Source organism: Mus musculus, chromosome 11 (genome assembly GCF_000001635.26).
Source record: "Mus musculus strain C57BL/6J chromosome 11, GRCm38.p6 C57BL/6J".
Lineage (NCBI taxonomy): Eukaryota > Metazoa > Chordata > Mammalia > Rodentia > Muridae > Mus > Mus musculus.
Genome location: NC_000077.6, coordinates 62,014,341 through 62,031,067, shown reverse-complemented (window position 1 = coordinate 62,031,067; position 16,727 = coordinate 62,014,341). Strand labels below are relative to the sequence as shown.

The 16,727-nt window shown below is 48.1% G+C and overlaps 1 protein-coding gene across 5 annotated transcripts in view; it reads right to left on the bottom strand.

Annotated features, from left to right (window-relative positions):
• Specc1 (sperm antigen with calponin homology and coiled-coil domains 1) overlaps positions 1 to 16,727 on the bottom strand; it is a 266,251-nt gene that overhangs the window by 191,946 nt on the left and 57,578 nt on the right. For all 5 annotated transcript variants that reach the window (NM_001281818.1, NM_001310526.1, XM_011249106.3 and 2 more), the window contains exon 2: positions 1,646 to 1,815. In NM_001281818.1, coding sequence (NP_001268747.1) covers positions 1,646 to 1,792 — 147 coding nt within the window. In that variant the 5' untranslated portion in view covers positions 1,793 to 1,815. The remainder of the gene's footprint in view (positions 1 to 1,645; positions 1,816 to 16,727) is intronic.

Here is a 16,727-nt window from a genome sequence, read left to right as displayed (position 1 = left end):
AGGACACAGCACAGACACACCTCTCTAGGAGTGTGCTTGGCACGTCCAAGGGACAGTCACCGCAGTCTCTAGAACTCTGTGGCTTGAACTCTGGGAGCCAAGGTGTAGAGGAGTATGGCAATGTCTAACAAAACAAACAAACAAACAAACAAACAAACAGACACTAATCCCAACAGCATCTCCGGTGACTAGGAGGGCTTTCCTTTTCACTCACTCAAATAGAATGAGCTCGCATGGGTGTTGAGCAGAGAAGGGACACGCCACATGTGCTAAGGGACTCCTGTTGAGGACAGAATGCTGGAACACCAAGATGAAAGCAGAGCCGTGGTCTGGGAAGGCTGGGCTTTGGCCACAGAGGAGGCTACGTGGCTTCAGGTAACGTCACTTTCTCAGGCAGAAGGAGATGGTTTTTCACTGTTGCATTGTGGGACATGAACAGAGCCGTGTGCAAGGCTGATGCTGAAGGACTCCGGTCTAAGGAAGCTAAAGGGAGGAGTGGACCGAGGAGGAGCAGCCTGGGAGGAGACAGAGATGGGCTTGGACATGTTACACTCGGGCGGCAGTCTGACACTCAAGGCAGCGGGAAGGCTCCTGATGGGACTATGGATACCATCTGCAGAACAGATGCTGTCACGGGAGAATGGCTCTCAACAGGGGGCAGCCCTGTAATCTGGGAGTGTGCACTTTTAGATGTCACCGTGAATAGATGTGCAAACTGATATTAACATATGACAGGATGGGACATTTACATATTCTATAATACACATGACAATTTTGTGCAAAATCCCCCTCTCCCAGTTTTCATGGTTTCTTTGGACATTTCATGTCATGTGCGGACCACCTTGGAGCATCTTTTAGGCCTATGGCCTCCCTTAATGTCACACAGGAAGACAATTTACAATTTCCAGAAGCCTTGACTTCTCCAAGAGCATAACCCTCATAGTGGAAATGGAAGGTGCACCCTGGCTTGGAATGTCCTGAGAGCATTCAGCATTACTCTCCCTTGGCAGCATCTTTCTTGGTGTGCTGGTGCCCTCGGGAGTTCCATGGGGCCTTTGCACAGCCGTGCTTGGGCAGTGCAGATAGAGAGAAATACCTCTCCCTTCTACTCACACTCAGGTTAGTGCACCGGTTTTTCAAATGTCTGCTTGCAGTTAGCAACATGGTCCATGAATTTCATCCCAGCACAGAAAGGAAAGGCTACAGATTCATGGGAAGAACCCTGACGCAGAGGGTGGATGTAAGAGAGGAAAAGCTGAGCCCAGACTGTCCTCTGTTGGATGCCAAGGGGATAAGGAGGAGGGAAGAATTGAGAGTGGAATGCAGTTCTTGGTGAAGGGCATTATCAGCCATGTAGACAGGTCAAGCAAGGGTCAGGATGGTTCTGTATGAGCCTGACTCCATCTAGGGGAGCCAGAGCATCCACTTAAGCCAGGACAGACGGCCTCAAGCACTGCATTAAACCTCTCAAATGGGCCTTTCTCCACCCTGGGTTACCCCACTGTCCTCTATTCACTCCATCCCTTAGGTCAGGATTTGCTCTGGATCCCCTCTTCAGGAGCCAATGGAGTTCGCTAATTGCCCTCTTCATCCCTGCCTCACAAGACACTGGGCATCCTCACAGCCCTGCCCTGAAAGTCTGTACCTTACTCAGCCGAGACTCGAAAGCCAGTGAGGTTGAAGACTTGGAACTCTTCATGCCAGAAGGAGTGCCAGGGAGGGGCCGAGTGCGATCAGGACCATGGCTGCCTGCTTTGGCGACTGGACTCCAGGGCTTGGCGGCACTCCGCATGATGTCCCGAGGAGTCCTTCTCTCTGTAGGAGGGTAAAAGGGAAAACACATGTCTCCAAAATTATACTTGTGAGTGATATGATAAAGCTTTACAAACTCCATTCACCAAGCTCACAGATGCCACCACAGAATGGTGGTAGGGTTTAGGCAGGTACAGAACACTTTATTCCTAAAATGCTACCTTTGTGTGCTGCTTGTTTTTACACCTCTGAACAGGTGGTTTTGGGTTTTTTTGGGGGAGGTTGTTTGTTTGTTTGTTTGGTTTTTTGAGACAGGGTTTCTCTGTATAGCTGTGGCTGTCCTGGAACTCACTTTGTAGACCAGGCTGGTCTCGAACTCAGAAATCCACTTGCCTCTGCCTCCCAAGTGCTGGGATTAAAGGTGTGCGCCACCACCGCCCGGCTCTCTGAATGGGTGTTTAATGATTTATTACAATATATATGTAATCTGACTGATACTCTGACGTTACTTTTCAGCCACTGATAGTTTATTCTTGTCACAGACACCTAACAGATTTGTGTTACGCTACAAATCTGTCAGCACACTCGTGTATGTGTACTTACACACACACACACACACACACACACACACACTCCAGCTGCTTGTATCAAGATTTAAATGAAAAAAAAAATAAAAAAAAAAAAAAAAAAGATTTAAATGCCTGCTTCCAAGGCATGGTGGCACATGCCTTTAATCTCAGCACTCCAGAGGCAGAGGCAGGCAGATTTTTGTGAGTTCAAGGTCAGTCTGGTCTACAGTAAGTCCAGGACAGCCAGGGCTCTGGGGTCTGTTACATGGAAAAACCCTGCCTCGAAAAACAAAACAAAACAAAACAAACAAACAAATGATAGCAGATTGTAGCTGAAGACCAAGGAGAAAACTCCGAATATCAAGACAGAAGAGTGGGCATCCCAGGTCCAGCCATCAACTGTTCTCCATGATCACTCTCATCACCCAAGCCTCAGTCTCTGCTGTCAACAGCATCACAAGGCTCAATCTTTCTACCACCATCTTGCCTCTGCCCATCCTCTTGAGCTCTGTCTGGTATGGCAAACCACAGTGCTCCATCCTTTCAAAGAACACCCACACGTGACAAGCAATTCCAGCAACCAGTCTCATGGGACACAAGGCTCTGACTAACCACCCTTAAGGGGTGGTCGCTGGTACTCAGAATGGAGGGTCTCCTCTGCCTCACAGCATCCCAGGACCCCTGGATAAACCACACACAGCTCTGCAGCCCAGATCAGGCTGCCACCACTTCACATCCCTGTCCCTTTCCTGACCAGAAGAAACCATTTCAGCAGACAATATCTGTCTCTCCCAGAGCCACCCAGTTCCTCTTTCTGTTTAAGCAAAGTGATTAGGCTCCTAGATACAGGTGCCCTGTTTAGCTGATATGTTCTGCAGCTATGTCAACGTGGCTAATGATGAGATCCTTTGTTAAGAGATTCGGCAGCACAGCTCAAACTTGTGCCTGCTGTAAGCTAGGCCCTGGGTCCCATCCCTGGCACTGCTAGAAACACTTGCATGTGCACACAAACACACAAACACACACACACAGGAATTCATTATTGGTAAAAGGAAAAAAAGGGGGCTACCATTTGCTTCCCACACTTTTTCCTGAGGACAGTGACACATGACCTCAGTTTCATGACTTGCTCAGAACCTTCTTAGTCTTGGCTTGGTTCTGGGCCTCTCGATTTCTTAAAAATTCAGTATTAAGAAAAGCGGCTTGCTGCCAAAGTATTTTACTGATGTTTAGTGCTGATTATTTTTCTTTCTCAGCCCATGTTTTTCTTTCTGGTTTCCACGGCAACAGCAAAAGAATCCTTAGGTTAAGACCTGTGCAGTGACTAATTTCATTAATACTCTCTCAGTATAGAATGAGCTAAGGCAGCCTGACTACGATCTAACCAGGGCCCTGTCGGGCTGACGCATGAAGATCATTTAATATCACAAAATATCCACTAAGCCAACATCCCATTTTATGCTACTAGAACTACTTAGAAGTGACAGTGTAGGGCTTACTTCATGAACACCATTAGGCATATGCTTTCCAAACCTGCCACACTTACCTTAAGATGACAAAGCCCCTAGTCTACTTCCCAGAAAACTATGAGGTTAGAAGCGACCAGGAGAAGATGGACGTTTCCCTACCATTTTCTTGACTCAATCAGTTAATTAATCAATCTTATCCAAATTCAAATATATAAGCTCAGCTCTCAATTTCTGGTAACAAATCTGAGGGCTGGATGGAGTTGAGGAGTTTAACATGGTTTTTTGTCAGTAGGTTGCCTGCTTTGCTGCTTCTCCAATCACTTCTTGCCACATCACTTTCTCTATTCTCCTCAAATATTTGGAATCTGATAAAGTTATTCACAGGTAAGGCCGCCACACTACTCTCTGAGAGTCTGTCATTCTCTACTCTTACTGTCTTCTCCACTGTACTCCACCCTTCCTTCTGTACTCTCCCACCCGCTAGCCTCTTTCCTGACAGTTCCAGCTTTCAGAATTCAAGATGCTCTGTCATGAATCACTAACATCTCACCCACAGTATCCAGGCAGAGTCATCCCCGGGGATGAGAGCAGGATATCTAAAGAGATCAAACATTTTAGGAACAGGGACCACCATTCTTGTCCTTGAGCACAAGCCAACAGTGTCTTCCGTCTTGTCCTGGCTACAGGCCAGAAATGCCAGAAGGGGAATTCTCTTGTTTTACACAATCTGTGTGAGCCATACTGCCTAGACCATATGTGAAGATAGAGTCAAACTGTGAAACATCCAGACACCCATGGGCAGGCCAACTGGGCTGACCAGCTCATCTCCCCATGCACTTTCTGCTCTAAGTACTACAAGAAGCCCCTAGCCTAGCTGCTCGATAATACCACATTTTCTGGGGGCCCCTCCTGCTCTACAGGGGCTCTGCCTTCGGTTTTCCTCTCAAGTGCCCACCTAAAATCCTATACTAACTCTAATTTCCAAACTCACCCACCCATTGTCTGTGAACTTCATCCTGAGTTCACGAGAAAAGGGACCGAGAAGCCATTGGCTTGGGATAGCTCTGCTGCTCAATGGTTCTGTCTGGTACCTTAGCTCTACAAACTAGGGACATGGGAGCTGGGAAATTCTCCATCACTTTTAAGGACCCCCCCCCCCACTTCTCTCTGTCTCACAAGTAGGGCAAGTGCCAGACAATATGTCCAGGAGTGACCTGGCAGTATCAGCCTAGAGAAGTGACGACAGCATACAAGATCAAAACAGTCACAGCAAGAAGGAAGGAAGGAGGATGAGTCCCTGTGCTGGCAGACAGATAGGGCAGCCATGCCATTCCACTGCAAGTAGAAGGTGCTGGCTAATGCCCCATGTGAATTATCTCAGCCCTGGGTGGTATTGCCTTGTGCTATCTATCATCTGAGTATTGGTGTATTCCTCAAATTCACAAGGTGAAACCAACAGTACCAGGTGTGGTACTGTTAGGAAGTGGGACGTCTGGGAGAAAGCTTGGTCAGGAGAGCAGAGCTTTTACAGAAATGGCCTGAAGGAACATTTTTGTCCTTCTATCAAGTGGGTAATACCGTGAACCAGACAGAGGACTCCCATTAGACATTGAATCTGCCAGCCAAGATCTAGGACTTTTGGGCCTCCACAACTGCAAGCAGTGTCTCTCACTTGTTTATAAGGCACCCGTTTTAGCTCTAACAAATTAAAACACTTCCTTTGACTCAGGGAAGTCAAGCAACTTGCCTAGATCACAGAACTCATCTATAGCCAAGGTTGAAACCAGGTTAGACAGGCCATCCGGATAATCTCTGCCCACATGAGAAACAGGAGCACCGTGCATCATCCCCACAGTGGGTCCAGCTCCTTGCTGACTAGGAGTCTGGGATGTCTGAACTCTATACTTCTCAGCATCAGATGATGTTACAAGAGGCAACAGAAGAAACTTCTGTCAATTATACCAGTCGGGGCACTGCTTGTTAGCTTGACAATGCACAGCCACAGATCCATTAAATCTTCGGAACAGGAGGCTGCCAGATCTACCAGGCAAGTGTTCTTCCTGTACACAGAACAGCCTGTTTTCATCTGAAAACATGGGCACGGGGAAGCAGAGAGGGAAACGAACACAGAGGCAGATGGCTTTCAGCCTAGGACTGGTTACAGACAATCTGGGCTGCCACAAGATAAACACAGGTGAGCACACTCGCTGACTCAGGCTTCTCTCCTGGATGTGAGTTAGGGACAGAAAATGAATAGGTGGTCTCTGGCCAAGCACAGAGGAACCAGAAGGGGTGGTGGGGAAGGTCTCTAGCCTTAATTCTCTGATTTCTTAAACTCCCCATAAACAATACAAAGAGTCAAATCGATTAAGAAATTAGAGTTGAATGTAGGAATTCATTCAAGAGAAAGGATGGGAGATGGAGGGAGGGTCTTCCCGGGAACTTTTTTTTTTTATTATTTCAAGCCTTTTATTTTGATGCCACACACTTCACTCCTGTTTAGAGCAGCGTATGGCTTACATTGAAACTGTCCCCCAAGAACTGCATAGCATAAAGTAGTGAAAAGAGAAGAAGGGCTCGGGGAGGGCGGAAGGAAGCAGGGCACGACAGTGTATTTTAGGGATACACAAAGGTACTGTGTCCCAGCAAAGGTTTAGGGACGGTGGCCTTCCCAGCCTGCTGGTGTTCTCTGGGGAGGTCCCTTTTCTTTATTTCCCTTTTAAGGCAAGAAAACTGGAAGGCGACCGGGAAACCATTCTGGATGAACAGAAAATAATGAGTCTCGGAGAGTGGGAGGGCGTTCAGGTCTCAGCTGCAAACACAATAAGCAGTAGGAAGCAAGTGAGCTAAAGCATTCAAGCTGGAGAACCAGGAAAATAGGAATGAGCACATAGTTCAATTACCAAGGGACCCGGCAGGAAGTGCAGCGCCAGGGACCCGCAGGCTGAAAATATCTAGCCAAAGACGAGGAGGACAGTATTTATTAGTTTGCTACAGACAATTGGATGGGCCAATTCCAGGCCTGGGATAACTCTGTCCCCAGGGGACATAGGCATTCACAAAGGCACCCCTCTTCAGGGTGCTACTGGACAGAGGCTAGAGGTGCCACTAGGCATCCTGCTGACCAAAGGAATCCCAGGAGAATGAAGCATTTAGGCCAAAATGTTAGCAATGCAGTGGGGGAAGCGGTGTCGGGGTCATGAGGTCCTGGCCAGGCACCTGCTGGGCTTCCCATGGAACACAGAACTGTTAGCTGCCCTCACACTTCAGTGTTGGTCACAGGAAATGCTTCCAAATGATTACTTCCTGTGGCTTGGAGATGAAAGAAGCCATCCCAATAGTGCAAATTCCTCCGTGGTCAACGGGGGGAAAAGGAAAGATTTCCACACTAAATCAGAAGAGAAGCTGCAAACCCGGACTCACTGGTCCCATCCTCAGACAAAAGGTACACTGGAGTGACGGGAGCCCTGGCATATCACAAACTTGGGAAGAAATGATGTCAGGGACTCGGAAATCAAGGCACTCTGCCAAGGGTGGGAACCACAAGAAACAGAGACAGGGCACAGCCCGGAATGAGAAACCAAGGCAGGCAGGGGCGGTCATGAATACAGAATGCAGGTGGTAGCAGAGGCTATAATCTGTGGCTATATTGAGATCAAGTGCTCAGAACTACTCGTCTGGGGTGTCCTTCTGGCTCCAAAGCTGAACCGAGGAGTTGGCGGCCTGCAGAGTGGAGTGACCACTAATGGGCAGTTATTTCCTTACTTATCATGTGGTTTCACATCAGAGACTTGAAGGGAATGAGACAAAGCTTCAGGAAAAGGAGATGGAAACAAGATCCCCCCGGAGCCCTTTCTTTGGGAGCAGTTTTAAAGAGCACATGGCAGAAGAACAAAGCGAGGGTAGGGAGACAGGGAGCCCAGAGGCTTTCATGCCTACTCAGACTGAAGCATCCTGAGTCATATTTATTCTGTCCTGGCTTGAGGCATCTGGTGCAGGCCTCCACCTCTGCCTGGAATGCCTGCTGGGAAACAGAGTGGAGCTGACAGGAATGAGGGCATGGCAGAGCTGGTAGAACCCTAGGGCTATCACCGTCTGCACCGCTAGCCTGCAGGGGAGAATAAAGGAGGAGAGTAAAGTACGGCTCAGACGGAGCTGGACCAGTATCCAGAAGATGTGTGTGTACTTCAGGAGAAAAGCGAATCCACCACCTAGATGCAGAGGATGCAGCTAGGGGGAAAAAAAAACCTTCAAAGAAGCCATTTCTCCCCCTACCCCCACCCCCACCCCCACCCCACAGCATGCTAGAGAGGCTAGTGTGTGAGCCTAGTGCTTCTGGTGGCCCTGCCTGGCACAAACACAGGAAACTAAGGACACCCGCCCAGCTTCCTTGGCTGGCTCACTTAAACACTACCTTCCAAAGTGAACTTAAGTCTACTCCCTCTAGAATCTGTTTCTCCAGCCACAAGGGTCTTCTAGGGGCTCCTAGGCAGTCTGACCCTTTACCCACCTGCCCACCAGATCTGCAAACTTATCCAGAGGGTCTGCCTGTCTCCCACAAGCTTTAGCACAGTTTTGAATAGATCTTCATAACCAGTCTTGCTCCCAACTTCCTGGTCTGTCTTCAGTACCGTCTTGCTTTCAGCCATCCGGAGCATCATTTTGGACTCTCTCCTAGGCTCATTTCTCAAACTCACAACTGTCCACACATGGGCAGATCAGGCCCCTGTCCTGTTTCTGAAAGGCCCTTGTGCCCAGCACAAACCTTCGTCAACACGTCCCTCATCCCTCTGTGTATTCCCACCAGACTTCTGCAGGTTCCTCTGGGATTGGTCACTTTCTCCTAACAACCATCCATTTCTCCTTATTTTGAAGCTACTATTTATCAACCATGAGCCAGCACAATGGCAAGCATATCCTTTCATTATCTCTCATGTTCCTGACTCCCTTGCCAAGTAGCCACTGACATCTAGGGTTTACAGATCAGCACTAAGGAACAAGAAGGCAGCTAACGCCCAGAGGCAGGCCAGGCAGTGCCACCTGCCCCCTGTGCACCCAGTCCTGGGCTACTACTCCATCTCATTCAATGTCTTAGTCCCTTCTGGGTACTACAGTAAATACCTTATGGGGCTGGGGACAAAGCTCAAGTGTGGAGTGCTTGCCTGGCATTACGGGACCCCGAGTTCAAGCCCCAACACTGCAAAGGGCAGAAAAGAAACCTTATACTGGGTAATTAATGGGCATTTGTATCTGTGAGGGAATTTGCAGAGACATGGGACATGTGGAAAGTGAGCAGGGGAGAGCCTTCCGAAGGGTGGCACCCTCCAATATGCCAAGAGCCTGAGGGATCAGAAATGGATAAAGGAGGAAGCCTCCAACTACAATACTCTCACCATCTCATTCTCTTCCTTTCACCCGCCAGGAGGCCATCAACCATGCCTGAAACCTCTGACACTGTGATCCAAAATAACCCTTTCCTCTCTGTCCTATTTAGGTTACAGCGGCCGTGATGAAACCCCATGACCAAAGCGACTTGGGGAGGAAAGGGTTTATTTCAGCTAACACTTCCAGGTAGCAGTCCATCACTGAAGGAAGTCAGAACAAGAACTCAAAGAGGGAGGGAACCTGGAGGAAAGTGCTGATGGATGCAGAGGCCATGGAAGGGTACTCTCCCTGGCTTGCTCAACCTCTTTTCTTAAAGAACCCAGGACCACCAGCTCAAGGGTGGCCCCACCTGCAATGGGTTGGGCCCTCCCACATCAATCACTAATTCAGAAAATGCTCTGCAGGCTTGCCAACAGCCCAATCTTATGAAGGCATTTTTCTCAGTTGAGGTCCCCTCCTCTCAGGTGACTCTAGCCTGTGTCAACTTGACATAAAAGTACCCAGCACATTCTCTACAATTTTACCTTAGGTGTTCTGTTACAATAATGGAAATCTAGCATAGCTCACCAGGGGCCTGGGGGTGCTGTTCAGCTGTAGTGTGTGTGCTTACCATGTACACACAAGACACTGGGCTCAAGCCTCAGCAAAGATACACACACACACACACACACACACACACACACACACACACACCCCACAAATTATATTGTGTCACATCCCACAGAACACATGCTGGCCTCTCACTTCTCAGTGCATTTGGAATAAAAAGCCAAGTCCTGTGTCATGACCCCCCAGGTCTCAGGCTGTGTCCAGCTCTCCACCTGGGCCCTAGTGCTAGCGCCTGCCCACTCCACTTCAGCCAAACAAGTTGCTTCAGCTTCTTCAGACATCTGCTTTCTTCCAGCAAACTCTGTGCCTGCTGCTCCCTCTGTGCCTGCTACTCCCCCTGTGCCTGCTGCTCCCTCTGTGCCTGCTGCTCCCTCTGTGCCTGCTACTCCCCCTGTGCCTGCTGCTCCCTCTGTGCCTGCTGCTCCCTCTGTGCCTGCTGCTCCCTCTGTGCCTGCTACTCCCCCTGTGCCTGCTGCTCCCTCTGTGCCTGCTGCTCCCTCTGTGCCTGCTGCTCCCTCTGTGCCTGCTATTCTCTCTGTGTGAATTCCCCCAGATGCTCACATTCAGGGCTGCTCATTCTGGGTTCCATCTCTGTATAAGAGCACTTCCTCTGGGAGGCTCTAGAATAGTTCTCTCACCCAGCTGACAGTGCCCGGCTTATCTCTTCAAAACCTTTATAAACAAACCATGCCTAGTGGTGCCATCATTTACCTGTCATTGATCACCTCTCACTGTGTCACTGTGACACATTCCCCCCCCCATATCACATGGTGCTAATTCTCTGGTTATGAATTACACATAAGGGCTGGAGAGATGGCTCAGTGGTTAAGAGCACTGACTGCTCTTTCAGAGGTCCTGAGTTCAATCCCCAGCAACCACATGGTGGCTCACAACCATCTGTAATGGGATTTGATGCCCTCTTCTGGTGTGTCTGAAGACAGCAATGTACTCATATACATAAAATAATAAATAAATCTTTTTTAAAAAAAATAGAATTACACATGAAAGGTCTGTGGGTTGAAGGCTTGGTCTCTAGCCTGTATTCCTACTGGGACATGGTGACACCTTTCTGAAAAACCAAACCACTGTGGAAATTGGAACTCAGCCCCTCCCTCCTCTATCTTTGCTTCCTAGACACTATAAATGGATGGCTCCCTCTGCCACGTGCTCCTAGCATGCTGGGCTGGGCTGCCACAGACCCAAAAGTAACAGGGCCACGCCATCAGGGACTAAAAGAGGACCTGCTGGTAAGTGTTTCCTGCTTTCTGCCCAACCAAGCTCCAGAAGGCACCCAGGTCCCAGCGTAGGGCCCTGCAATAGGAGAGCCATTATGACAGTGCAGAAGTAATGGGTAATTCAAAGCTGAACTAGAAGGCACTAGCAAGTCTCTTCTGAAAGAGGAAAGGAACTTCTCAGGAAAATCTATAACAGTCACCCAGAAAAGGACCCCAAGCTGCTCTCAGAACAAGAACCGCTGCTCAAGGTATCAGGTGTTCCTGCACTGTCACCAACGCTAATACTCATTTTGACACACAACCCTTTACATCATACAACTTAATTTCATTAACTCATAGTGGCAAGATGGCTCAGAGTGTAAGGACACCTTCCACGGAGACTGACAACCTGAATTTGATCCCTGGATCCCTCAGGATGGAAGGAGAGACAGCAACTCCTCAGAGTTATCCTCCAATCCTCACACTGTGTGCCACCTCCCAGGACACACAAATAAACAAAAGTAACAAAAATACTTCAAGAAAATAGTTCCTGAAGGGGCTGGAGAGACGGCTCAGTGGTTTAAGAGTGCTGTCTGTTCTTCCAAAGGTCCTGAGTTCAATTCCCAGCAACTGCATGGTGGCTCACAACCATCTGTAAAGGAATCTGATGCCCTTTTCTGGTGTATCTGAAGACAGCAACAGTGTACTCATATATTTAAAATAGATAAATCTTTTTTTTACAAGAAAAAAAAAAGAAGAAAAGAAAATAGTTCCCGAAGTTATTCCATGCCAGCTCTCTAAAAATTAGCCACCGTTCCATATGATATCAACAGTGGTTTATGGGGTCTTAAAAGTTCTTTTTTAAATTACATTTTATGTGTTGTGTGTATAGGTACATACCACAGTGCACATATGGAGGTCAGAGGGCAACTTATAGGCTTATAGGGAGTCTATTCTCTTCTTCCATCATGTGGATCCCAGGGACTAAACTCAGGTTCTCGGGCCTGGTGGAAGGTGTTTACCTGCTGAGAAACCTTGCTGACCCAGTTTGTGGTGATAAGAACCAGATGGCTTAACAGGAACATAACGAATGGATTTATGTAAGCTGATGCTCCAAATATGGGAACTAGTGGTAAACAAAAATTTATGGAACCAATAATTCAAAGCTTCAGGTCTGGGTACTCTATCTTCCACCCATGTGCTTCTTTGTTCCCGAGACCCTTGTGTGAGCTGGGACTAGAGGCGAGCCTTCTACGGCAGCAGCCAATTCTGTCACCTTTGGGATATTTCCTCTGGAAACAATGCCAGGACGGCAAAGCACACTGCCCCTCCTGCCCAGAAAGACTTCTGTGCCCTGCACCTTCACATCAACTACTGACACTCAAGGGCGGGGGACAAACTTTGCCTACTGCACTGCTGAATTAGACCCGCTGTGACAATATGACAAAAGCCTGTGAGAGGCAAGGCCACCTCCATGACCACATCTGCTACTTCCCCCTCCCTTTGGGCTTCAGTAAGAAATGTACTTATAGCCCGGCATGGTGGTGCATGCCTTTCATGCCTGTACTCAGGAGGCAAAGGCGGGTGGATCTCTGTGAGTTCAAGGCCAGCTTGGTCTACAAAGTGAGTCCAGGATATCCAGAATTACATAGTGAGCTCCAGGACAACTAGAACTACATAGGGGGACCTGCCTCAAAGAAAAAGAAGAGGAGGAGGAAGAGGAGAAGGAAGAGGAGGAGGAGGAAGAAGAGGAGGAGGAGGAAGAGGGGGAAGAGGAAGAAGAGGAGGAGGAGAAAGAGGAGGAGGAAGAAGAACAGGAGGAGGAAGAGGAGGAGGAAGAAGAACAGGAGGAGGAGGAAGAGGAGGAAGCACAGGAGGAGGAGAAGGAAGAGGAAGAGGAGAGGAAGAACAGGAGGAGGAAGAGGAGGAGGAGGAAGAGGGGGAAGAGGAAGAAGAGGAGGAGGAGAAAGAGGAGGAGGAAGAAGAACAGGAGGAGGAAGAGGAGGAAGAAGAACAGGAGGAGGAGGAAGAGGAGGAAGCACAGGAGGAGAAGAAGGAAGAGGAAGAGGAGAGGAAGAACAGGAGGAGGAAGAGGAGGAGGAGGAAGAGGGGGAAGAGGAAGAAGAGGAGGAGGAGGAAGAGGGGGAAGAGGAAGAAGAGGAGGAAGCACAGGAGGAGGAGAAGGAAGAGGAAGAGGAGGAGGAAGAACAGGAGGAGGAAGAGGAGGAGGAGGAGGAGGAGGAGGAGGAGGGAAGGAGGGTGAGAGAGAGAATGAGAATAAGACATTTACCTTTTTTTAATTCAAATTTAAAATGCTGGCATTGTCCAGAAATTTTTGACAGGCTTATTTATAATTGCTACAAAGTTGTATGCTGAAATGAGCTCACTGAAACACTTTGACTTACGTTAATGCTTTGCACCCTGCATTTATATTAAAAATTAACACACAAATGAAAACAGAAAAACTGCCAACACCTGATTCCTGTCCCTTATTTTTCCAGTTGCAATTGTATGCTTCGGTAACTTTGACCCCATAGGAAAAAATTATCTAACATTCAGGACTACTGGAAACAGGAAGAAGGGGATTTATTTTATTTTATTTTATTTTATTTTTGAGAATGAAATGTTCCTCCTCAGAGTCTAAAGTTTGTGTATGCCACATGCTAGCTGGTATGTTCTGGAATAATTGTTACATTTTAAGCACAGCTAGAACTCAGTTTGGTCCCCTCAAAAAGGCCAATGAGACAGGCTCACCTGCCTCCTGCAAAGCTCCAGCAGCTGCACTCCGGAAGTGCAGCTTGAGAGTCAGAAGTCTGGTGGACTTCTCAGAGGGCCACAGCATCAGGCATCCACTGCTTTTGTCTTTCCCCACTGCCTCTCTGACCACAGGAAGCCATCATCAGAGATGTCAACACCAGTTCTACAAACCCATGGCTGCCTCATGCTGGATATATTGCAAACGAAGGCCATAAGAAACTTCACAGAAGTCACCAAGACTGTCCTCATGCTTTCAGGAAGCAGGATACTGTAGACACACACATGCCACCCAAACCCACTCAACCCAAAACTGTGGTGTTATCTGAGATAGCGTCACATTATGTAGCCCAGGCTGAACTCAAAATCACTATCTTCCCATGGTGTGGTGGCCCATGCCTTTATTTCCAGCACTAAGGAGACAGAGGCAGGGGACATCTCAGTGAATTTCAAGCTAGCCAGGGCTACACAGTGGGACTGTCTCTGGGTGGATGGATGGATGGATGGATGGATGGATGGATAGATAGATAGATAGATAGATATGGATACATTAGATTAGATAGACAGATGAATAAATACACGATAGATGGACAGACAGATGATTGATAGAGATAGATAGATAGATAGATAGATAGATAGATAGATAGATAGATAGATAGATAGATAGATAAATGAGGGGGGTCCTTTGCCTCTGGAATGCTGAGACTATAGGTGTGAGCCACTATCCTCAGCTACAACCCCTTCAGATTCAGAGAGCTGGTGTCAACTTGTCATCATGGAGGGAACATACAACACCAATATAAGCTTCACAGGTCACATGATGAGACATCCCCCAATGGCTCACTTATTATGATATTTTAACCATGATTTCCTCTCTTCTCCCTGAAGGTACATGCTCAGTTCTGCTGACCTCACCACTCGTCCTTATCATACATCAAATGCAGGGGTTTCACTGAACAAAGGCCCGAGCTAATCTGATTGCTGACTCTGCGTGTGTGTATTCATGCATGCAAACTCATGCAATAGTAGGTATATAAGGAGAAGATATGCAAGAGAATAGGGTAAATGTTAAGCACGGTAAAACTCAGAACTGCCAGAGAAAGAACAAGACTAGTCTTTGGCTCCTCTTGCCTCCTGCTCCAGGATGGCCATTTCTTGGATATGATGCCTTCAGAGTCCTACAGACTCCAAGACATTCATGAAGGTCTCCTATCAGGTAGAGATGAATCTTCAACAGCATTTCCGTACTTGGTAAAACAACCCAAGGTCCTATAAGATTGAAAAGCTAAGCATAGAAGGTCTCGGTTGAACTCCCACCACAAGGGATGCTGTGGTCCAGGTGTCAGGGAGTCTGTCTGTCCATCTGCGAGGCTGCAAGGCTTCCTCAATCTAGGGTTAGAAAGGGAGGTAGGAACTGGGTTGCAAGACACTAAAGAGCTATTTCCTCAGGAAAGCCAACCTTCTCCCAGCATGCTCCCCATGCCTTCTGGGATTCCTTAACAACTTGGCTCCAATACCTTGAAGCTACAAAGGACCATGGTGGTAATAGTCTCACTATCCAAGGATGGAGGTAGCCCACCTGGGGTTGGCTCCCATCGTGGTCCCCAAAGCTGTGGAGTGCCTGCAGAGCTGTATACAGCAGGGACCTCAGCTACCCCAGGAAGTGTGCCGGCTGGGAACAAAAGCCATGTGGAGTCTGTGTAGTACTTACCATCACTCCTGGGATCCACCTTGAACAGCCAGGGAAGGCAGAATTTAACAGGAGCCTCCAAAGACATGGAGAACCCTGGGACCTCATTTACATTACAGCTACATTGTCACCATGGTGTCCTGAGTGTCAAGGATACCCACCATTCCCTGGTGAACAGTGAAAGTCCAGCCCTCACACACGCATAGGGCTGTGGGTGGCTGTCCCTTCTCAGAACATGGGGAGTCCTGGATTTCTTTATTGTTGCCGGATTAAACTGAAATCGGCGACACAGCTATTTCTTTTTTGTTCTCACATTCCTGAACTCCTTTTTGCCTAACCCACAGGCTTTAGCGATCTTCCCGGAGCGCCAGCTGGCTAATGAAAGCGACTGCTGTGCTTTGCAGGGTAACGTATTCAGCAACCTGCATTATGCCCCATCTCAAATGCGTCTCAGGTTGTGTTTTAAATACATATAAAACCCACGCACTGAGCGATGATTCTTTCTACTGCTCCCAGATTACCTGGTTGTAACCCACTCCCTGCACCATCCTCAAAAGTAATTTTATGGGGACAGTGAGTACAGCATCTGCCCCTAGAGCGGTGGGATATAAACAGTTATAGTACAGTCCTGTTTCCTAAGGGCAGGCTTGTGATGAAGAATCAATTTCATCTGACTGTCCATGAGCAGGGCATGGGTCTGTCCTAAAGCCACCAGCTCTTTACTTCAGAGTAGAAGATACTAAGTGTTCTATATGTTGCCCTGGCTCTCTTCTGTCCACTCCTGCCAGCCTCTTGGCACACAGACCCCCGCCCCCAGGCACATCCATTGCAGGGAAACCATCACCCAGACTCCACTTAGACCCTAGAACAACAGGCTTCCCTTCCCGCATCCTTTCTTCCTAACTCCCTTCTCTGGGGAACCGTCCTTAGACAACAGGTCCTAACAGTACCCTGTGCCCAAACTCCTGTTTACCTCAGGAAAGTCCCCACCACAGCCCAGAGGCCCTGGAGAGAGACAGACTCATTGGTGATCAGTCTTCTGAGGCCAGCTTCGGCACCACAATACATTTTAAAGGTGAACCACAGACTGAAACTTGAAATCTAAGACCAGAAAGAATCTGAGAGAGCAGGATGAAGTCTCTGTGACCATGAGTTAGACAAAGATTTTATGTACAAGTTCTTCGGTATGAGGCCAAATGCATGATTGGAAGAATAAAATCTAGGACCCTCCCAGTGCCCAGGAGTCCAAAGTTACATTGACCACACAGTGAAGTCAGCCTGGGCT